Source organism: Sphaerodactylus townsendi, linkage group LG14 (genome assembly GCF_021028975.2).
Source record: "Sphaerodactylus townsendi isolate TG3544 linkage group LG14, MPM_Stown_v2.3, whole genome shotgun sequence".
Lineage (NCBI taxonomy): Eukaryota > Metazoa > Chordata > Lepidosauria > Squamata > Sphaerodactylidae > Sphaerodactylus > Sphaerodactylus townsendi.
Window position 1 is genome coordinate 21,595,270 of NC_059438.1, and position 23,810 is coordinate 21,619,079.

At 47.1% G+C, this 23,810-nt stretch overlaps 1 protein-coding gene across 1 annotated transcript; it reads right to left on the reverse strand.

Moving 5' to 3' along the window:
* Window positions 1–1,062: 1,062 nt before the first annotated feature.
* Window positions 1,063–19,125, reverse strand: COTL1 (coactosin like F-actin binding protein 1). Its single transcript, XM_048515603.1, has 4 exons — window positions 18,592–19,125; window positions 17,836–17,918; window positions 5,076–5,233; window positions 1,063–2,472 (listed from the first exon to the last, which is right to left on the reverse strand). The coding sequence occupies exons 1-4, from the start codon at window positions 18,666–18,668 to the stop codon at window positions 2,362–2,364; spliced, it is 429 nt and encodes a 142-aa protein (XP_048371560.1). The 5' UTR covers window positions 18,669–19,125; the 3' UTR covers window positions 1,063–2,361.
* Window positions 19,126–23,810: the final 4,685 nt, after the last annotated feature.

The following is a 23,810-nucleotide window of genomic DNA, read 5'->3' on the forward strand; positions in this document are numbered from 1 at the left end:
TGAAGCTGAAGAATACAGCTGGAAACCGGTTAACACCTTGCTTTGAAACGGGCCTTTGAACCAATATTATTTTACTGTGCAGTTAATCCTTTCTGGTTTCGGTGTTATTATTTTATTCCTCGCCGTTAATGCTCTCTTGTTTGCATTTCCTCCACAATTTTAATAAATTTCCTTTCATCGTCTGCTGAGGTGCTTTGTGGCATCAGTCTAAATCCCAGTGATTGCACAATACCAGATTCACATTTGGGAGAAACTCACTGTGCAAGTGGTCTACCTTGTAGGGGTGACTTTCTTATCTATACTCCCAGGGAGGTTGGAAGCTTGCCGCTTGGCTTCTAGCTGTTGCGATAGATAGATCAAGGGGCTGGTGGCAGCTTAGCAAGCTGGGCTTCGTAGATTCCGATTTCAGCAATTTTTGTTTGTTTCGGGTCCCTCTCCCCTTAGCAGGATGTCTTTGGATTAAGATATCCTGGCATTGATTTTCCAAGTTATTGTTGAAAAGGTACACTTTTTTCATTTGGCGTATATGTACTGCTGTTCAAGGCTTGTGGAAACAAAGGGGTTTTACAAGAGACAGCATTTACTGTTGTATGGACTTGCACTCCAGGATCATTACAATTCCCATCAGCCCCTGCCAGCATGGCCAATTGTAGGGGCTGATGGGAATTGTAGTCCACAACATCTGGAGTGCCAAAGGTTCGCCACCACTGTACTAGAGTGTCAATGGGACCATCATTCCAGGCTCCTTTGGGGTAATGATCTCATACTCTACAATAAGGGTGTCATCTCATTTGTTACAAGAACCGGATTGAACATAAATGTGTCTTGGTCAGGTCTGGCCGGATGGGTTGGGGGGGGGGGTGAGCCTGCATGTGGGGACCCACCAGTCCAAGCAGACACACATACCCGCCCCCCGGGCCTGGCCAGTCACACGTATGTCCTATCCAGCCCCCATAACCAATGGGTTCGACACCCCTGCTCTACAATATTGAAAACGCAAATGCAAAGATTTAAAAAAAAACGCACACAAGTACAAAACAGCACAACCAAATGATCTGACAGTTTGCTTCCCACCCCTTGTTTACTGTTGTTATAGCTACTTACAAAAAGAGATTTTTTTAAAAAAAGACCCTTTCTTTAGAAGAGGAGGATACAGAGCACACAGCCAAGCAATTCTGTTAAGGCAAATTATATTCCTTCCTGTTTCGTTAAGAACTGAAATACAGGCTACTTCCACTCAAGTAATCCATAGAATTCCTGCTACAGACCACAGTTTGGGGTCCAGTTTGAGAGGATCGCCTTGAGTTGCGGAACAAAATAATGCACATTCTCAACAACAAAAAAAGAGCATCAAAATCCCCCCGAAACATCTGCCAAACTAACACCAAAATCCTATACTGGAGTTACCCCAGGCAGAAAGCCATAGGACTGTGGTGGCGAACCTTTGGCACTCCAGATGTTATGGACTACAATTCCCATCAGCCCCTGCCATGGTGGCAGGGGCTGATGGGAATTGTAGTCCATAACATCTGGAGTGCCAAAGGTTCGCCACCACGGCCATAGGATATTGACCAACAGTTCCATCATGTGGATTATTATTCCAGGCTAAATCCATTAATTTCTGGGAGTTTAAACTGGATTAACTCTGCAGAGGAGTGCTCTGTAAGTCCCTTACACAAGTGTGTAAGTGTGTCTCTAAATTATACCAGAGCAGCAGGTTTAGGCTGGTGTAAGCCCAGAGATCCACTGGCATTAGCAGCTGCTGGTGTAGCCAGGACTGTGCTGCCATGAACCTCTGCAAACTTTCTCGAGAAGAGGCCTCATTGAATTCAGCAGGGGATTGAGTTTGAGGAACTGGGCTCAGAGCCAGGGTGTACGGCTGCAATCCTGTGCACATCTATTTGGGAACAAGCCCCCCACAAAACCCAGCAAGATTAGGCTGCCGCTAACTCACTCGGTGCTCATTTCTGGGAGTTCTTCTACCACGGGAGGGTCATGCACAAACCTCCCCTAAGCAAGAATGGATATGGCGAATTCAGAACAAACTGTGAGAACAGAACTTGGGAGAAAACAGGGCAGCTGGTGTCTAAAGAGCTGTGTAACATTTGTTAGAAGAGACAGATTCGTTTAAACAATGTGAAAAGGAGGGATCAAAGGCAGAGATGATTCACTGGATGGAATGAGAAGTCAAGGTCCATTTGGAGACACAGGAAGGGGCTTGGAAGAAGCTTCGCAGACTGCAGAGCCGGCCTCTCACTTGCCTTGCCTTCTCGCTCAGTTTCGATTTTTGAAGACCTGTTGTGCTTTTCTCCCCCCTCCCTTCCTGATCTGGGCCCGGGGGACCAGGAAACCACTGTGCGTTCACTCCGTCTGGGCATCGTAATTCGCACCCCCGGCTTTCTTCAGCTCGCTCTTGATATAGTCTTCATCCAGTTCCTTGTGGTCGCTGATCACAAACTCTTTGGCAAAATTCTACAAGAGACAAAAAGGCAAACTAAGAAAGAATAAGGGGAGGGAGAGCCATTGGGGTGTAGTGGTTAGAGCAGGCGGTCCCCAATCTGGGAGCAGTTTGGAAGACAGGGAGAGGGCACCATCCCAAAATGGCTGCCACGGTATACTGGAGTCGATCCCAAATATGCTGCGAGCATCCATCTGTGAATGGATATTCCCTACAGAAACAAGAGTAATATCTCCTGGTTTCTTCCAAAGCTCCTTCTGTTCCAGAGAAGTAGAGGAAAGCCAGAACTCGACAAAAACAAATGGGAGCCAGCAAATTAATTGGTGGATGTCGTGATGCCCACAGTTAGTGATCACTGGGTGAAAGTACTGGACTAGGTCGGTGGAGACCTGGATTCAAATCCTGCTTTGGTCATGAAGCTCAGAGGAGGAATTTAAGTGAGAAATCTTGTAGCACCTAAAAGACTTAACAGAATTTTATTCCAACATGTTTCTGGAGTTGTTGGTTCCCTCCCAGTGGACGGGTTATGCTTGTAGAATTGTATTGAAAAATGCAAAAAAATATATAAACGTTTAAAAAATCCTCGTGGTTCAAACATAAACAGCCTTGTTGAAACAAAAGAGGGAAAGTGTCAAGTTTTTTGTCACTCCCAAACAAGTTTCTAGTTCCTTTAAAATCCCAGCCCCAAGACACACTTTTCAAAGACAAGAAACGCTCTGCTTGCTTCTCACACACTCCCTTCCTGACCTCGCCAGTACCCTGGGAATGAATTGCAGCTATTGTGTTTATCCCAGAGCCTCTGGGTCCCATAAACAAGCGTGACCATTTATTGTGGGCCAGGGGGCCGGGATGCAGCACTAACCTGAATCGCTCTGTGGCACTGTGACAAGCAGAGTTGGAATAACACCCAGAGCAAACCTCACTCTGAAAAGTTTGCTTGGCTGTTCGCCTTAGTGGTTAGCGCAAGAAGCCAGATTTGTTCATAGGACAGAAATGTAGTCACAGATGGCAGCAGCATTTCCGGTTAAAGAAGAAGAAGAAGAGTTTCCATTTATATCCCCCTTTTCTCTCCTGCAGGAGACTCAAAGGGGCTGACAATCTCCTGGCCCTTCCCCCCTCACAACAAACACCCTGTGAGGTAGGTGGGGCTGAGAGAGTTCTGAGAAGCTGTGACTAGCCCAAGGTCACCCAGCTGGCATGTGTGGGAGTGTACAGGCTAATCTGAATTCCCCAGATAAGCCTCCACAGCTCAGACAGCAGAGCTGGAAATCAAACCCGGTTCCTCCAGATTAGATACACGAGCTCTTAACCTCCTATGCCACTGCTGCTCCTTTCTCTGCCCCAAGGCCATGGAGAACTATTGTTAACTTTTTGGGAACTTACTGGTTGTGGTGCTTTTTTTTCATGGTGCCATCTTGGGTTTATTGATTATGCAAATAGTCCATGTCAATTGCACGGGTCTATTGCATTGCATTATAGACCCACAGCGCAAAAAATTCAAAGAACAGCCCTTTCAATCTAGGCCAGAAGAGCTGTTGTGTGAGTGGAGGACAGTGAGGAGGAGGAGCTGGAATACCTGAAGGAAACATAATGCATCCTGATTTGCTTCGCCTTCATTGCGAAGGGAAGAAAAAGTCACACTTTGCCCTGTTTCAGAAACCATGGGGCTTCTCTGATCTTCTATGACTTCCGAAGAGGCCAAAATGAGTGCAGAAATTTTGCCCCGTCACTTCTTTGGACCAATTGGTAAATTATAAATTTAGGTGGGTTATGACCAGAGCAAGATGTAATTCCTTTCCCTCAGCTTTACTTCAAGGTCGTTTTTCTAACACCTCCCATTCCGAGCATCGCTGTCTGTTTTGTCCTCACAATTCACTTGTTCATGTCTTGCTTTATTGTCCTAAATATAACAGTATTAGATCTGATTTGGGCGCATTATTTCCCATAGGATTTGTGTCTCTTCCAGATAAAATAAAAATGATTAAGTTATTGAATAACTCTGAGTTAGAAATATTTGAAGCCAAATTTCTTTTGCTTGTTCTGAAATGTTTTATAATTGTAACATTTTTAGTCTGAATCTTTTTTGTATTTAAATGCCTAATAAAGGTTTCTCTCACTAAAAAACTGGATTTTGCTACATAAAACATCAAAATCCACTTGTAAACAGCCAGTAAAATGCACCGAAAGCAGATTTAGTAGTGCATTATTCAGCTTGTGTGAAAGTGTGTATTTTCTGACTGCTGAGGCAATATTGGAAGGGAAACAGGAAGCGGACAAGACAGCCAAGGATAGCAGCAGCGTTTAGAGAAACTGATTCCAAGGCACAGAAAAACCCAACTGAAAGCAAAAGATAAAATCAGCTACAAAGGTTTCACAGTCATAGCAAGTCATCCAATTTACCTCCAAAGGCACTGAACCAGTTTTTTTTCCCTAGCCAGTTGGTAAATTTAGTCCTGCCTGCTTATCACAAGGAAAGAGAATTGCAGCTTATGAACTTTCGGAATTCCCCGATATTGCACAAGACACAGCCAGAAGTCTGAGCCAATCATTCAAGGCCTTTGTTCTCAAAGAACTCCAACCGTAGACATTTCCGGGCAAAACGTTCCAAACAACTTACCTGTACTACTTCTTTAACCAAAGTCTTGTCTGTTCCTGTCTTGGCTCTCTGCAGGCCGCTGACGCTCTCCCCGATCCATGTGATCAGAGCAAATTTGACCCGCTTGCTCATAGCATCGCCAGTGGTAAATCGGACAAAGCCAAACAATCGGATATCGTCTGGATAGAAAGCAGAGAAGAGAATTGGCTGTGAAACTGGGGAAAGGTGCCAATAATGCTGAGGAACTCTTCATCGAAGCTGCGCAGCGGGGTACCTGCCCCAATTGAGCCCACCTACTTTCAAGATCTCCTTCGGAGTCTCTGGTCTGTTTGTTCTGTTCCTCCCCTCTAAAGTCAGAAGGACTTCGCAGTGACATGCCCTCCCTACATGTTGTTAGATATGAATTTGCTGTCATATTGCAACAAACTGACAGTGACCCCAGCAAGGGGGTCAGGACGAACTTGGGCGAGTCCCGCAGGCCGGCATTCAACTGGGTGAGGCACGGTTGCAAAGGGGGGAGTGCAGTTTTGCAATGCACCCCCCCCGAAGGGACTACTGGGACTCTAGCGCCCCCCCCCCCGTGCCCTCCTTGCTACTCCAGTGGGTAGAGTCAAGATCAGGCCCGTGTCAGCTACTGACAGCATGCTGAAGCCGTGGTCTGTATTACCTAGCCTAACAGGGGTTATAAATTTATTAAAGGGAATCTCCACCAGCTGCTAAGAGTGTAACAGCGCACATATGGTTTTAAAATAGCGAAGGGGAATGAGCACTCAGCTTTAGCAATGCGAGAGGCGGCTAGGAGGGGATCTTTTAGACTGTATATACGGGGAAGGGATTTGGCAAGGAGCCAGGATGGAAACATCCTGCTTACAGGGGCCACTGGTTCTCTGAGCCCTCCCCCATCCAAGCTAACCACCCACACCACTGCCCCAGTCACACATCCTAACACATCTTCTGCAAGACAGGCACTGATGCAGAAAAGGTGAGGTCAGAAGGTATCGGGCAGAACCCTTTGCCAGAGGCTATGGCAATAGGTGACATCTCAGTGATGGGGTTCAAAAGGAAGTAGAATTTTGTTCAGTTTTGGAAAATGATAAATACAGAGATTAATAATATTTTGAAAATTAAAATTCCTTTCAAGCCTGAAGGATACCTTTCAATCCACTTTCGCAATTGTTTGCAAGTGGATTTCGCTATTCCGCACAGTTAAAATCCAGCTGCAAAGTGCTCTGAAAGTGGATTTAAAATGTATTATTCTGTGCGTGCGGAAGGGACCTAACTGTTTCTTTTTAGATTTTCAGATGCTGGGAGAGGAGGCAAGCATTGGCTGGATTGGACGTTGCTTTACCACCTCTGGAACTGCATTTCTTTCCAAACACCCTCTTGATTCTTAATGGAAATCTCCCTCCCCTGTTTCTTTGCCTTCCATAAACCCAGCCGTAATTTCTCCAAGAAATGTGTTATCTTTTTTTAAAGAGCAACTTCCCTTTGAAAGAGGAAATGCCACCCTTCTCCCCTGCACACACAGCTCTTTTCCTTGCCAAAAAGCCAAAAAATATTGCTGATGCGTGGAGGAAATAAAGCAGCTGTTGTGCAGATAACAGCCTGGAAGCAGATGAGGATGCTGTCGGCGGGGCTCAGACAGCAGGGCGGCCCGCTGAAAAGCGGGAGAGGGCCCCTTGTCTCTTCAACAGTGGAGCGCAAGAGAGAAAGTTCCAAGAAAGTGCGGCTTTGTTCTTCTGGAGTGAGTTCCATCTTTTACAGAAAGAGGAGACCGTGTGTTTAAACACACACCAACTATCAAAAGAAGAGCACCACCGGCATTCTGCCAATTTCAAATTTGTGTCCAATGTACTTTACAAGTCAAGTTAAAAGGCATGGGATCTGAAAATGCCCTCTTGGGGAAATGGCTGAAAGGAGAGTTTTTTGGCCCCTGGGGGGGAAAAAAAGAGAGAAGAAGGAAGAAGGGAGAAGGAGGAGAAGAAGGAGGAGGAGGAGGAGGAGAAGAGGAAGAAGAAGAGGAAGAAGAAGAGGAGGAGGAGGAGAGGAGGAATTTGGATTTATATCCCCCCTTTCTCTCCTGCAGGAGACTCAAAGGGGCTGACAATCTCCTTGCCCTTCCCCCCTCACAACAAACACCCTGTGAGGTGCGTGGGGCTGAGAGAGCTCCGAGAAGCTGTGACTAGCCCAAGGTCACCCAGCTGGCGTGTGTGGGAGTGTGCAGGCTAATCTGAATTCCCCAGTTAAGCCTCCACAGCTCAGATGGCAGAGCTGGGAATCAAACCTGGTTCCTCCAGATTAGATACATGAGCTCTTAACCTCCTACGCCACTGCTGCTCCTAGTACATTTCAAGACAGTGTGTCAGAGGCATATCTAGGGGAAATGTAGCCTGGTGCAAAATCTCAGTTTTCTGCCCCACCCCTACATATGGGCGGCTGCCCTCCCCCTCCATGACCAAGCAAGAAAATTTTTGCACCAGGTCTTGAAGTCAGTGTATGGACCCAGGGGAAGGAGGAGGGGTGTGGGGGCAATTTTTCACTCCCCAAGTGACTAAATGGCCATAGCCCGGGGACATTTGACCCCCATATGACCCCCTAAGTGGTACGCAGTGTGTCCATTTGTGGACCCAAACGTCTGGTTGCACTTGGAAAGAGATATTTATTGCTATGTGAGCCATCAGGGGGTAGTCCTTAAGGTAGATGTCAAGGTTTCTTTCAGTCTGAAAACTCTGAAAGACCCAAATGAACTTTTCAAAATAAACCCAAATTCTTCCCAGTGATTTGTGACTGGCGCCATACACCCGTGCTCAGCAAGCTGTGTCATTTTGAGGCAGAACTAGATCATTAATGCATAAAACTTAGGCCCCTTCCGCACACGCAGAATAATGCGTTTTCAAACCACTTTCACAACTGGATTTGGGTATTCTGCACAGCTTCAAAGAGCATTGAAAGCAGTTTGAAAGTGCATTATTTTGCATGTGCGGAATATGAGCCTTCGTATCTGTAGACCACTCGATCACATAGAAAGGAAATGGCAAAAGGTAGGCTGCCAAGTCCAGTTTGGAAAATGCCTGGAGAGTGGGGCTTGGGAAGGCTAGGGCGTGGGGGAGAGCTGGCATCTCAGTAGAACTCTCTCAGCCCCACCTGCCTCACAAGGTGTCTGTTGTGGGGAGAGGAAGGGAAAGGAGCTTGTAGGCCACCTTGAGTCCCCTTACAGGAGAGAAAGGTGGGTATAAATCCAAACTCTTCTACTACTGCTACTTGTTTCTAAGATTCCCCAACCAGGTTTCTCGTACTTCCAAGAAATGAGTCAGGCAACCTTTGCTTTTCCAGGTACACCTCTCTGCTGCTGTAGATAAGAAATTAACTCTGCAGTTCACACCCAAAAGACACATAACCCAATCAGTACTTCCAAAGTCCACTTCTTCTCAGTTACTGAGTTTTTCCAAGTGGTTTCCTGCATAAGCAGATGAAGCCGGCCAGTACCTCTGAGACCACTGGCGTACTTCTGTATGTAAAATAAAATAACTTCACATCCTGACAGCTGATGTGTACATTTCCTCCCTTGACCGTCATGTATGTGAGTAAAATCCAGACTGCAGAAATAATAGGACAGACAGAAAACAGAACCCTTTTATATCCACAGTGTTCATATCAGCAGAATAGCCAACCTACAAGATGTCGTAGAATCACAATTAACCCAGACAATTAAGAGAAGAAGAAGGGTTCTGGATTGATACCCCGCCTTTCTCTCCTGTAAGGAGACTCAAGGTGGCTTACAAGCTCCTTTCCCTTCCTCTCCCCATAACAGACACCTTGTGAGGCTGGTGGGATTGAGAGAGTTCTGAGAGAACTGTGACTGGCCCAAGGTCCCCCAGCAGGGATGTAGGAAACGCATTTGGTTCACCAGATAAGCCTCCACCACTCAGGTGGAAGAGTGGGGAATCAAACCTGGTTCTCCAGATTAGAATCCACCTGTTTTTAACCACTACACCACGCTGGCTCTCCAGTTCCCTTGGAGATAATGGCTGCTTTAGAGAGTGGAGTCTGTGGTACTATGCCTCCCTAAGGAGATATGTGCCCTTATGTACCTGTGTGGGCACTGAAATCACAGGGAATACCTTCTTTGTGAGATATGGGGGGTGGGGTGCACAGAAGGGCTTTCTCTGTGATTGCTCTTGGGCTTTGGAATAATCTTCCCTCAGAGGTTTGCAGGGTGCCTACCTTTTAGGGGTGTAGGTCCCTGGAAAAGACTTTCCCCTTCCCCAAGGCATTTTGTTAGTCTTCCTCAATGCCCCATCTATGATGCTGCTGGTTGGGGGCGGGTGGGATAGGGTCTGGATTTTAACTTCTGTGTGTTGTCGTGTTTCTCGAGATTAATTTATGTGTGGGGACGTTTGAACGTTACAGCTGCCTAGAGATCTTGTGCATAATAAATAAATAAAATGATCCACCTGCTCCCCAAACTCTGCCTCTCCCAGGTTCCGTTTCCAAATTTCCAGGAATTTCCTGACTTGGCGACGCTCCCGATCAGCCCCGGACCATTTTTGACCTTTTAACAAACACCCGATGAATCTGAACAGGTTAGCGAGCAAGCGATCGATACGTTTGGAGGCTGTGAAAACCGACAACTGCTGATTTCTGCAAATAAATTGCTGTTCGCAGCGGAAGAAGCAGGCCGGGCCGGGCTTTTCTTCAGATTACTTGGTGAACTGCAGGTCCGTTTGGCTGTGACATCTGCTCCAAGGGTGGATTTAAAACGCAAACCAACAAATATCGAAGGAACCCTCACATTTGATTTTGCAGGGATACGAACTGAATTCCAGATGGCCAGGAGAAAGCGGAGGGTCGTCTGAAATAGCATCTGCCTTGCAGCCCAGGATGGTATAATTTGCAAAGGCAGAGAGCAGGAAGGAGGGTGGAAATGATTTGCAGACAGGAACAGGCTGTCAATGAAAAACTCAAACCACATTCATTGCTGCTCAGACTCATCTTCGTCCCTCTCCCGCCCCCCACCCGACAGTCTTACCCTTTTAAAGTAAACATTAAGGAGGACGGCTTGGAACAGCAGACCTTAGAGGGAGATTAAAATACAAATCGTGTTGACCCTTAAATGCTATTCCAGCTGGTTGTTTTTGCTGTTGGCTGGAACAGAGCAAAGCAATCCAAAAGAAAGGCGTTTTAATAAAAGCAAGAGGGCCTCTCTGTTTGGTGTCTAGGTTAAGTTAGTTCTTTCCTGCCCCCCGCCCCCAAAAAATATGTGGGATTCAAACTTTTGTGGCCCAGGTGTGCCTGCCTCATTGTCAGCTGCCCTGTCTGGTTATGACCAAACATGGTGACTTCTAAATGGCATGCTTTTTATCCATCTTCAATTTTTATCTCTGCATGCAATTGTTACCTGGTTTGTGTGATTGTTTATTAGTATAATCATTTCTAAAATTATATTGTCCCTCATCTTTGGGGAAAGTGGAGCTGAAATAGTTCTTAAATAAACCCAAAGCTCCTTCAGTCACATGAAATGTACCCCATGTGCCAGATTTTCTGAATTTTAAAGGGACAGACCATGAGGTCGGTACTAAACGTAGATCACATCACATGCAGGCTCCAAAACAGGGTCTTTAGAGGCCCACAACGTGCCACAGTTCAAGAAATCTCAGTCAATTAATCTCAAGAGTTTCAGCGCCAGATGTTCATGGACTACAATTCCCATCAGCCCCTGCCATCCTGGCCAATTGGCCATGCTGGCAGGGGCTGATGGGAATTGCAGTCCATGCTAACAATCACCACTATCTTTAAGAGTGCAATGTCAACATTAGCCCAAATAAACTCAAAAATACACACGTTGCACTCTGGCTGTGTCTAATCTTATATATTAATCTTATATATAATTGAACAACGAAAAACGTTCTATACGCGTGAGACGTTTCTATGTAGAACCTACAGAATTGATATACGGACTATATGGAACTGAAGTTTTGTTTCTGAACAAAGAATTGCATGGACTAAGTGATTATTTATGTTTAGTTATAAGAGTTGGAAGACTTATGCTGTATCTTTAAGAACTTTGTCAGAGAAATAAGGAAATGTAAATACAAATAGAAGTGTTAAGTTGTTCAATTATATATAAGATTAACATATAAGATTAGACACAGCCAGAGTGCAACGTGTGTATTTTTGAGTTTATTTGGGCTAATTGCAGTCCATGAACATCTGGAGTGCCATAGGTTCGCCACCACGGGCCTAAGCAGGGAGAAGTATTTTTCCAGATGTTGCACACTCCAAGCTATGATGGTAGAGGCATCCCTTTCTCCAAGGCTGTTTGGTCATCAGTAGCAGGGATAACTTCATTCTCTGCAGCACTGTAGCCACCCCAAGGAGAGAAGGGACAACCCATCTCCAAGAAGAATCCGGGAATATCCTAACCTGACCACAGCCTGCACTTGGTTCCACTGTACAGAAATTGCACGTGAGCAGCTCCTTACAAAAGATCTGCTGTTTCCCTTTGTTCACATCAGCCAAGCTGTTTTGGTAATCACAGACCCCCCACAGGAAGGAGGAAAACCTTCTCCCAGTTATAGGCAGGGAAAATGGGCCCCGGCTGAGCAAATTTGGGTCCAGTCATTCACAAATGCATCGGTCTCTGACAAAGACTCATATATCTTTCTGCTTCCCCTGTGAGCAATTCTCTCCCTCCTTTGTTATGCTAAACCTAAAAGCAAGCTGGAACCTCATATGTGTCGGCAACGTTTGTTCCCTCACAGTTGGAAAAATGAGAACTTTGCAAATAAACAGAGGGAGTTAATGAAGACACAGTCCAGAGTTTCAAGCTGACACATGCAGTGGTTTGAGGAATTTACGCAAGGGGTGGTCAATGTGACTTCATGCCCATACAGTGAACCGTGTTGGGCATCAGTGGTGGGATCCAAACATTTTAGTAACAGGTTCCCATGGTGGTGGGATTCAAACTGTGGTGTAGCGCCAGTGGGGCTGGGCGGGGCACGATGGGGCATGGTCGGGCATTCCAGGGGCAGGGCATTCCTGGGTGGGACTGTGGCAAGGACGCAGCTGCTGCGTACGCCAACTCTTAAGGCGCTTAGCAACGAATGCATCGCAGGGCACATGGCTGCCAGCTAACGCCGGGGCACCTCCTCGCTAGACTGTTTGCCCTGCATGCATACTGGCTGAGAGGAGGGGCGTAACGAAGGCAAAAATCACGTGGCAAAATCACCAATTAGTAACCCCCTCTCGGCACACACAAATAATTAGTAACCTACTCTCGGGAACCTGTGAGAACCTGCTGGATCCCACCTCTGCTGGGCACCCTTTGGAGGAGAAAGCTCTGAATTACTGTGGTGCCTTTGGTGTTACGTATTTATGTCTGTATGCAGAGCAGCAGCGGCGTAGTGGTTAAGAGCAGGTGCACTCTAATCTAGAGAGCCTGCGCTGTGGAGCCTTCTCTGGTGAACCAGATTAGCTTGTGCACTCCAACACATGCCAGCTGGGTGACCTTGGGCTAGTCACAGTTCTTTGGAGTTCTCTCAGCCCCACCCACCTCACAGGGTGTTTGTTATGGGGAGAGGAAGGGAAAGGAGCATCCTGCTGTTTAGGTGGAATCTCTTTTCCTTCCCCTTGAACGCATGACTCCTGGTCCTAGTCTCTGGAGCAGCAGGAAACAAGCTTGCTCCCTCACCAACATGGCATCCCTTCAAATATCTCAATGGGGCTGTCATTGTCACCTCTTCGCCTTCTCTTCACCAAACTAAACATCCCCAGCTTCCTAAGTCTCTGCTTGTAGGGCATGGATTTGACCATTTTGGTCGCCCTCCTCTGGACCCATTCCAGCTTGTCAGTATCCTTCTTGAATTGCGGTGCCCAGAACTGTACACAACATTCCAGGTGAGGTCTAACCAATGCAGAATAGAGAGGTACAATTACATCCTTGCAGGTCTCTGTTCCAAGTTCTGCCTTCGGCTCATTCCGCACATGCAGAATAATGCACTTTCAAACTGCTTTCAGTGCTCTTTGAAGCTGTGCGGAATGGCAAAATCCACTTGCAAACAGTTGTGAAAGTGGTTTGAAAATGCATTATTTTGCGTGTGCGGAAGGGGCCTTAGTTTCTGTGATGGGGCTGCACCATGCTGCCTTCCCTTCCTGAGTGACTGCAAAATGTAAGTGATTGCAAAAGCAAGGATGCAGACAAGGAAGAGTAGCCTCATTGCAACTTCAGCATTCTTCTCCCCCCGCTTCACCCACAGCCCAAGAGAAACGGTTCTCTTCCACTCTCCTTGACTTCCTCATCCCAGATTTAATTTTTTTTAAAGGTGCTTTCCAACTCCAGGAGAATATGACTAACACAAAGAGGCCACCGGACTGAAACCATCACACTTCTGCTTCACTGCTGGTGGGTGTGACTCTTCCCATTTCGTAGATGGGGAACAACAGAAGGAAAGCCTGCTCTTAAGAACCTGGAATGAAATTACTCTTCGGACTGACGCCAGAGATCTGATGAACCCAAGTTTCACCACCCTTACCAAACAAATGCAAAGTCTGACTTGCAAGCAGCTCACCCAAAGCTTTTGGATGTGGCGCGGACTGGCCATGAGGCTTAACTTTAAAAGGACACACACATCTCAAAGCGAAACTGGGAAGGGCTCCAAATCCCAGAACACAACAGATATAGATTTCATTCTCACACTATCTCCTTGAACCACAGACGGAGCCCCCTTCCGCACATGCAGAATAATGCACTTTCAATCCACTTTCCCAATTGTTTGCAAGTAGATTTCGCTATTCCGCACAGTAAAATCCCGCTGCACCGTGCATGGAAAGTGCATTATTCTGCATGTGTGGAAGGGGCCTGAGATCCACTCTGACACACACACACAGCACTCTGGGAATGCACAAAGGCATACTTTCTGAGCTTCCCCATTGATTTCAATGGAGAGGGCAATTTGATAAATATGCAAACCTCACAAAGCCCGCCCCCGCCTCCCCTCAGCAGAATGAATGAGAAAAGAACAAGCCGCGTTTGGGAAACTCATTGCATCGAGGTCAGCCACAAAAGATGAGTTGGACCTTTTTTGCCAACTCACGGCAACCCCACAACGTTTTAAAGAGACATTCAAAGGCAGTTTGCCATTTGTCTGTTTCTGCATTGCGACCCTGGCATTCCCTGGTGGTCTCCCATTCAAATACTGACCATGACCAACACTGCTTAGCTTCTCAGATCTGAAGAGATCTGGCCAGCCTGGGCTACTCAGGCTAGAATGTTCAATTCTGGATAGCTCAATGAAAATGTCAACCCAGTGTGACACAGCAGTGAAAAAGGTATATTGGGTGGAAAGGGAAATAGAACAGCCCATGTTCGCAGTGGCGTAGGAGGCTAAGAGCTCGTGTATCTAATCTGGAGGAACCGGGTTTGATTCCCCGCTCTGCCACCTGAGCTGTGGAGGCTTATCTGGGGAATTCAGATTAGCCTGTGCACTCCCACACACGCCAGCTGGGTGACCTTGGGCTAGTCACAGCTTCTCGGAGCTCTCTCAGCCCCACTATTATTAGGGTGTTTGTTGCAGGGCAAGGCGATTGTAAGCCTCTTTGAGTCTCCTGCAGGAGAGAAAGGGGGGATATAAATCCAAACTCTTCTTCTTCTTCTTCTTCTTATATGCCCTTGCATAGATATATGGTACGACCTCATTTAAAATACTGCATGCAGTTCTGACCACCGTATCTCAATAGAGACATTGCAGAGGTGGAAGCAATACAGATGTGGGCAACCAGGACAGTTAAGGGGTTGGAGGACCTTCCCTAGAAGAAGAAGAAGAGTTTGGATTTATATCCCCCCTTCCCTCCTGTAAAGAGACTCAAGGGGCTTACAATCTCCTTTCCCTTCTCTCCCTCACAACAAACACCCTGTGTGGTGGGTGGGGCTGAGAGATTCCTGACCTGTGATCAGCCCAAGGTCACCCAATGGCATGTGCTGGAGTGCACCAGTTAATCTGAGCCCCTAGATAAGCCTCCCACAGCCTTGGCGTGGCAGGAGCAGGGTTCCAAAAGTCCCAGTTCTCCAGATTTAGAGTGCACCTGTTTCCTTTAAATCCACTACAGGTCTCAGCCATTAGACTTTTTAAATTCTGTATGAAATGGATCTGGGGGGCAGGCATGAGAGAGGTTTTCAAAATTATGTATGGGGTAAAGAGAGCAAACAGAGAAAGCGTTTTTCTCCCTCTGCCAAAACATTTCAACTCAAGGGCATCCAATGAAGCTGATGGAGCAGTAGATTCAGGACAGACAAAAGCAAATACTTTACACAGCAAGTAAATAAAATGAGGAATTTGCTGCCAGGTGATGTATAGACTGCTTTGAAAAGGGGATTAGAGATTCATGGAGAAGGGATCTGGCTACTACTACTAGCCATGGCCATTAGCCAAGGTAATGGAAAGGAAACTCCATCCTTTAAATCCCAGTGCCAGGAGGCAGCATCAGGGGAAGGCCTCAACCTCTGTTGTTGGACCTCCAGAGTAACTGGTTGGATACTGTGTGAGATAGGATGCTGGACTAATTATTATTATGTCAAAGTCTCAACAACAACAACCTTTATTTGGCATTTAAAAATAGGTTCTAGAGCATTGCCAAGTATTTATTTTAAAAAACAGCAAAACCAAGAGCAAAATTCCAAAGCGCAGACAGCACTGAGAGATAGCAGCATACATTACTTAGAAAGTTCAAGCCTCATTTTGTACTCTGCCATTTCTTCCAAGAGGCATGACATTCCTGGAAGCTGTTTCTAACAGAAGCTCCACAAACAGAACAATGACACGCCCATTCTAATTTGTCAAGGGCCAGCCTGGGAGAGAAATTCCTAATGCCCACGTATCTCTGATAGTCAAGAATAATGTGTATAAGAGTCTCCACTTGATTTTTACAGTGTGGACAAACCCAATCCCTGAAGAGAGGGGTGGAGGAGTGAAAGCAACCCTTTGTAATGATGGGGGAAGGTATTGGATCTTGGCCCTTGCAGATAATCCATCTCTGTTTGGACTCAGCAATAATTCAAGATATTTAAATGCGCCCACCCCGGTATTATTCCGACAGAGAGGGGTGATGTTGGACTAGATGGACTACCAGTCTGATCCCACAGGGCTCTTCTTATGTTCTTCTCAGGGGAAGGTCTCTTGCTCTACTATTGGTTCCAAATGGAATCAGAATTGGGATCAAGCAGTGGAGTGCAAGATGTTGCTCCTAGATAGGCCACTGGTCTGATCCAGCAGGACTCTCTTTGACAGGGGAAGGCCTCTGCCTCTACACCCTGTTGTTGGATCTTCAGAGGACTGGCTGGCCACTGCATAAGACAGGATGCTGGGTTAGATGGACCGCTGGTCTGATCCTGCAGGACTCTTATTTAGTTTTATGTGGGTGTGTAAAGGGCTGTCAAGTCACAGCTAACTTATGGTGACTCTTGGGGGAGGTTTTTTTTTACCAGAAGTGGTTTGCCTTTGCATTCCTCTGTATAGTTACCCTAGAATCTTTTGATAGTCTCTCATCCAAACACTTATGTAGTTATATGACAGTGATGGCGAACCTATGGCATGGGTGCCAGAGGTGGCACTCAGAGCCCTCTCTGTGGGCACGCACAAACGGAGTTCATCATGTGGGGGGAAATAGCCCCCCCTTTGTTACCTGAAGCCAATGCAGAATGGCCCAGCCATGCAGGGCTCATTTCTTAGCATTAAACCCTGTAGCACCCAGCCTTTTGGGGAAGCAGTATAGGGTAACCCTGTTAAGTGCCACAAACCCCACTGATTCTCATGCAAAGAACTAAAGCGCATCCCACCTGTGGAGTAAGCTCTGCTGCTGGCAATGTGTATTTGCTTGCTTCTGAGCAAACCCTCCTAGGGTCTTGGATTCATCTGCCTTCAGCAGCTGCATGGTTGCCGTCAAAGCTGTTTCAATAATTACTACCAGTGGCTTACTCCCAAGTAAGGCACATGCCTCTAGAGAGCCAACCATTTTTTCTAAACTTAAAACCCCAGTAGCCCAAATTAAATGGTTGTGCTGGTACTTTATGAGCAAATAAGTGGGTTCTGGGTTGCAGTTTGGGCACTCGGTCTCGAAAAGGTTCGCCATCACTGTTATATGACCTGTGATGACCTACATTTTCAGGGGACTCTCTTATTGATGTCAGCCCTAGGAGGGTGGGGGGGGGGGTGGATTTTTAATGGGGTTTTAACGGACTTTGTGTATTGTTTTAGCGATGTTTTCATTTTTAAGTTAACTTTATATGTTTTAAGGGGGTTTCATTCCTATTCATTAGCCACCCCGAGACTACGGTATAGGGTGGGGTATAAATTACAGAAATAAATAAATATTGTTTTTTTAAAAAAGAAAGAAAAGCACTAACTTTTATAACCTTGAAGAGATATTTCACCTACAAGACGAAAACTCACTGTTTAATGTTATAAGTGAGAAAAATATTGACAAAATTTTTTTAGACATCTCAAGCTTTAAAAAAAAGTCCTTTCCCCCTTTTGGGAAAACCAGGGATGAGACAAAAGGAGGATTAAGAGGTGAGATCATAGCTTAGGGCTGCTTGCACACAGGGTGAGATCATAAACTCCCTCCCCGTTCATTGAAACTATCCAGGAGGAAACGTTTGGGGGGGGGCGGGCGCAATAAAAGCCATTTGCAGGCAAGCACTGTTGTGTCACGGGTGACTTCCCTCCCCCTCTCGCAACGGAGGGGGGGTCAGTGACGTCACGCCCCTAAGAAAGAAAACTGATCTTACCTGTGCATTCTCGTGTAAACTCCTCATAGTCAACTCCACTGTGACCAGGAACTATTGTGACCCCGTCGTACTTGAACGACACCCTTGGAAAAGGGGAGAAAAGGGGCAGGTCAGGCGCTTGAAACTGACACACAATAGTGAAATTGACACTCACGATGCCTTGCGCCGGGTATGTATGGGGGACGTCGGGACCTTGGCTAGACCCGGCTAATGCAAAGTGTTACCAACTTCCAGTTTTACCAACACATTTTAAAAAAGGCTTAAATGACTGATTGTGGAGGGGGAGGGGCCCCAGTCCTAACTCCCTTCTCTTCCCCCTCCCCCATGCAATTTTGGAGCCAGCGCGGTGTAGCGGATGTTGCTTCGGGGACACCCAGATTCAAACCCCCCTCCCTGCCCTCGGAGCTTCGTGGGTGACCTTGGGCCAGTGAGTCGGGCCCTTTCGGCCCCTCGACCTCACAGGGCTGTTGTGGGGCTGCGAAAGAAGGAAAAGGAGAACAATGCAATCAGGCTCGGGTGCCCGCGGGAGGGAAAAGGGGGTGTAAAGAAATAAATAATGCTGCGCCTGGGGATGAGACGGGGGAAAGCTGGCCATTCATTCCCCCCCCCCCCCCCCCGCCCGCCCGCTTCTCAACCACCGGGTGTGGCAACGCCGGGGCTTAAAGCTTAGAAAATGCCATCCCCCCCCCCCTCCGACTCCGTGCTAAATTTAAAAAAACGCCCCCCCCCCCTCCCCGGTCCATCATCGGATTTTACCAGTTCACGTCTGTGCTGTCGTCCCTGACGAGGTTATAGGCTTCCCTGCACGCCTCTTTGTCGATTTTCGTGGCCATTTCCTTGCCGGGGGGGGGGGGAGAGCTCAAGGAAGGGGGCGAAGAAGGAGAAAAGTGCGGTCCGGATGAATGGCAGCGGCGCTCCCCCCCCTCCTACAGTCTCCTGCAGCCCAGGGGAGCGTCGCCTGCGCCGGGTGGATTCTCTAATCTGCCGTCAGGAGCCGCGGAGTGGTGGATTCTCTGGTCTGCCTGCAAAGAGCCGCGAGATGCCGGAGGAGAAGCCGGGGCGGGGGGGAGCGAGCGAAGACCCCACTGGCGGCCCCCTCCTCTGCAGCCGGACTGGCGCTTCCCTTCGCACCCTTCGCCGGAATGAGCAGTCCGAGCAGCACCGGCTTAACCCTTTCCCCGCCCGCCTGGTGCCTCTCGATTGGCCCTTTGGTCGAGAGAGGGCGGGGGCATCTTTCCTGCCTCCCCACCTCGCTTGCCCCCCCCTTTTTTTTGCTGAAAACCCCCCCCCCTCTTTCCCCGGAGGTCTTTCCGCGCCGCCCACTCCGACCCTTTCTTCTCTGTCTTGCGGAAGAGAAGGCATTTCTGGAATTGCTAGGGGGTGATGTAATAGGAGCCCTCCTCGCTTTTCGGGGGCTGAAGGGGCAGGAAGCCTATGAAACTGGTGGAGATGTAGGTTTAGAGCCTCGAGGGGGGGGGGGCTGTCTTTCCAGGAAATCTGTAGTCCCCCCCTAACCAATCCGAGTGCCAAAGGGAGGCATTTTTAAGGGGTGGGATGGGGACTGATTGTGGTTGGAAGAAGAAGAGTTTGGATTTATATCCCACCTTTCTCCCCTGTCAGGAGACTCAAGGTGGCTTCCAAACTCCTCACCTTTTCTCTCCCCACAAGAGACACCTTGTGAGATAGGTGGGGCTGAGACAGTTCACAGAGAACTGTGATTAGCCTATGGTCCGGCAGCAGGAATGTAGGAGTGTGGAAACAGATCTGATTCACCAGATAAGCCTCTGCCATTCGGGTGGAGGAGTGGGGAATCACACCTGGTTCTCCAGATTAGAGTCCACCTGCTCTTAACCACGACATCATGCTAGCTTTTGCGGTTACATAAAACAGCTACAAAGGACAGGGCCTTTTCTGGGGTGGCACCTGGATTGTGGAACACTATGCACGGACCTTGAGCTTCACTGGTTTTTTTGGAAATGAGGGTTAAGTATTGTCTGAAACTGTTTTTGTCCGCTCAAAATGAACAATGTGTAATCTGAGGGCTTCTTGCCATTATATGCACTTCTATTGAACTTGATAGGTTACGTACATTTAGTGCTTTTTACTGATATATGGCACTGATTAGTTAAATAATATTATATGCTGCCATGGGGGAAGAAACAGTTCTGGGTTGAAGGGTGGGATGTAGATCTTTAAAAATAGACCAATGTAGTATTAGGTAAAGAGGCACAATGACAGAGGTCAGGGTAAACTTGATTTTAAAAAGTTAAGAGAGTCTTGCTGGATCAGACCAAAGGTCCATCTAAACCAACATCCCCTTTAGATATGAAGATACCTCATCCTGACTTGGTCCAGTGGCATCATCGGCAGTGGCGTAGGAGGTTAAGAGCTCGTGTATCTAATCTGGAGGAACCGGGTTTGATTCCTCGCTCTGCCGCCTGAGCTGTGGAGGCTTATCTGGGGACTTCAGATTAGCCTGTACACTCCCACACACGCCAGCTGGGTGACCTTGGGCTAGTCACAGCTTCTCGGAGCTCTCTCAGCCCCACCTACCTTACAGGGTGTTTGTTGTGAGGGGGGGAAGGGCAAGAAGATGGTAAGCCCCTTTGAGTCTCCTGCAGGAGAGAAAGGGGGGATATAAATCCAAACTCTATAAATCCAAACTCTTCTTCTTCTTCTAAATGTATTGAAGAAAAAGAATAGTTCACACAGGCACTGATATTGGCATGAGCAGATAGTACAAAAAACAAACTGGAAAATTGCAGTGGATAATGTGATGAATCAGTCCCAATAGAATCCAATCAGAAAGGTTTACTTCTGCATTGTCTTGGTTCCATGCAGCAAGCTGTATCTTTCCAAATCAGGGACAGAGTTTAAAGAATGCAAGGATCAGTCAAAGCAATAGTTCATAGAAACAGGATAACACAATAGCCAGCAAAAAAAAAAAGGTGCCTCTTAATAGCATATTAAAACTCTCTATATAAAAACTCTAACCCATGTGGTACATGCTGAACCAATAGAATTGCCTTTCTAATTAAGCCATAGCAAAGTTGTCATCTCAATGGTTCCCAGGTGATGACAATTACAGGAACCCAAAGGAATGCCTTTCAATTAACTTGTTTTAATGGTTTTGGGTGACTTTGGTAGATGAATGCGAACTTCTACAGCGATGTTTGCCAAAATAAATGGACAGAGAAGACAATTTAGGTTCTAAAAATCATATAAAATGGCTACCGTTATGCCAGTGATAGCGTACCTTTTTGAGACCAAGTGCCCAAACTGCAACCCAAAACCCACTTATTTATTGCAAAGTGCCAACAGGGCAATTTAACCTGAATACTGAGGTTTTAGTTTAGAAAAAATGGTTGGCTCTGAGGTGTGTGTTACTTGGGAGTAAGCTTGGACGTAGTCGCTGGCTTTGTCTTGAAGCAACAGTGCAACACTTCCAACGGGTGAATCACGGTTCTCCTAGGAGGGTTTTACTCCAGAAGCAAGCCCCATTTGTTTCAGCAACTGAGCTTAGTCCCAGGTAAAGGATCACGCTTTAGTTCTTTGCATGAAAATCAGTGGGGTTTTAACAGTGCTTAACAGGGTTACCTACACTGCTTCCCCAAAACTAGATCTTAGGTTTAATGCTAATAATCGAGCCTAGCGGCCCAGGCCAGCCTAGATGTGTGTGTGTGTGTGTGTGATTCCCGCCCCCACATGATGAACTCTGTTTGTGTGTGCCCACAGAGGGCTCTGAGTGCCACCTCTGGCACCCGTGCCATAGGTTCTCCATCACTGCGTTATGCCAACTTAATAAAATAATGTTAAAATACACTTTCTTTACAGGCACCATCTTCCCTGGCTGGTAGGAGGTTTCATCTTAGGTAAAGTACAGTCTTTTTCTGCACTAGCCATTATTGCAGGCTTTTTGGTGGAGATATAGATTTATTAACTTCATTGATAACCCCACTTTGCCCTCCCCAATGGGGACTCGAAGTGTTCTTCTCTCCTCTATGTCATCCTCACAACAACCCTATGAGGTAGACAGTTGGTGATAAGTCCAAGGTCACACAACAAGCTTCCAGGGAAGAATGAAGATTCAAACTTGGGTGTGCTGGATCCTGGTCTAACCGTCTAACCATTGTACCACACGGGCTTTATTTACGCACCTTTTGCTTGGGCAGATTGCCCAGTGATATCACACTGGGTGTTTTCTAATAGGGTAAACCACGCCGTGTAAGGACAGAGCAGAACACCACTTAAATTAAGTGAATAAACATGGCAAACTGCCAAGGGGAAGTAGGGAAGACCTATAATGTTGACACAGGGTAGACATATTATAGCAAACAAGGAGCTGGGAGTTCTGGATCACAGCTTGAATCCCTAATTCATTGCTGAGTTGATGGCGGGAAAGTGCTGTCAAGACACAGCCAATTTATGCCAAGCCCCTACGGAAACATGAAAGGAAGTGGTTGACCGTTGCCTGCCTCTGTGTTGCAATCCTGGACTTCCTTGGTGAACTCCCAGCCCCGCCCAAAGACAAGCCAGGGCCCGCCCAGCTTGGCTTCTGAGATCTGAGGAAATGGGACCAGCCTGGGTCAGGTCAGGGCAAATGGCTGAGTTAGCCCACGAATTAGACGATTGCAAAACTTGAATCAGCATCGCTTGAATTTCAGCATTTCAGTTGTATTTCAGAGGCAACTGTCTCCCCCTGCTGGCCTGGAATGTTTCTGGTCTCTGTAGTTTCTAATTTCACAGCAGCTGAAAAATAGGGTTGTCAATTCTTTTAGGTTCGGAAATTCCTGTAGGTTTGAGGGTGGGGCCAGGGAAGAGGCCTCAGCAGAGTACAATGACATACAATGGCGTTTCCCCACTCACCAGGTTCCCCTGTATGCCGCGTGCTGCTCTCAGCGTGCGGCATCCCTGGCGCGCGCCCGGGTGTCCCCACGACCCCACGCTGCGCGGGGTCATCAAAAGGCGCAGTTTTCTCCAGCTCCAGGGATGCCACGCACTGAGGGGGTGCGACAGCGGCTTCGTCAGGGCGGCTGCGCTGTCGCCACCCCTGTCGTGGGGAGTGCAGGGGGACCCCGCGCTACTTGAGGAGAGTAGCGTGGGGCTTAAGGTAAGTGGGGAAAGGCCCATAGAGTCATAGAATCCTAGAGTTGGAAGAGACCCCAAGGGCCACCAAGTCCAACACCCTGCCATGCAGGAACGTATAATCAAAGCATTTCTGACAGATGGCCATCCAGCCTCTCTTTAAAAACCTCCCAAGAAGGAGACTCCAAGGTAGTGCATTCCACTTCCTGTCAGGATGTTTTTCCTGATGTTTAAATGGAATCTCTTTTCCTTCACCTTGAACCCATCACTCCTGGTCCTAGTTTCTGGAGCAGCAGAAAACAAGCTTGCTCTCTCACCAACATGACATCTCTTCAAACATCTAAACATCATGTCACCTCTTCACCTTCTCTTCGCCAAACTAAACATCCCCAGCTCCCTAAGTCTCTCCTCAGACCTAGGGCATGGATACCACACCTTTGACCATTTTGGTTGCCCTCCTCTGGACCCGTTCCAGCTTGTCAATATCCTTCTTTGGGATAGGGCAGGAAAAAAATGTGAATAATAAATAGACAATCATAATCACAATCACAATAACCTTTATTGGCATTAGAATAATAAATAGACTTTTGTTTTATTTTCCTTGAAAAACTCTCTGAGTCTTGCATCCTGTAAATTATTTCCATTCCTGGTTGAGTTGTCATCCTCCAGATAAGGGCTGCAGATCTCCTGGCCTCACCACCACTGATCACCAGATGATAGAGATCAACTTCCCTGGAGAAACAGTCTGCTTTTGATGGTGGACTCTATGGCATCTTACCCCTTTGAACCGTCCCACCCCCAAAGACAAAATCTTAAAGACTAATATATATTTTATTGGGGCATAATTTTTCAGGGATTGCAGCCTACTTTATCTGTTGCACGGCATGAAT

Excerpts from the sequence above, each read along its gene's own strand:
- COTL1 (XM_048515603.1), bottom strand. The coding sequence starts at position 18,668 with ATGGCCACGAAAATCGACAAAGAGGCGTGCAGGGAAGCCTATAACCTC. Across the intron at positions 5,234-17,835 it reads GTTTACACGAGAATGCACAG|ACGATATCCGATTGTTTGGC; the intron begins GTAAGATCAGTT and ends CTTTCTATCCAG. Across the intron at positions 2,473-5,075 it reads TGGTTAAAGAAGTAGTACAG|AATTTTGCCAAAGAGTTTGT; the intron begins GTAAGTTGTTTG and ends TGTCTCTTGTAG.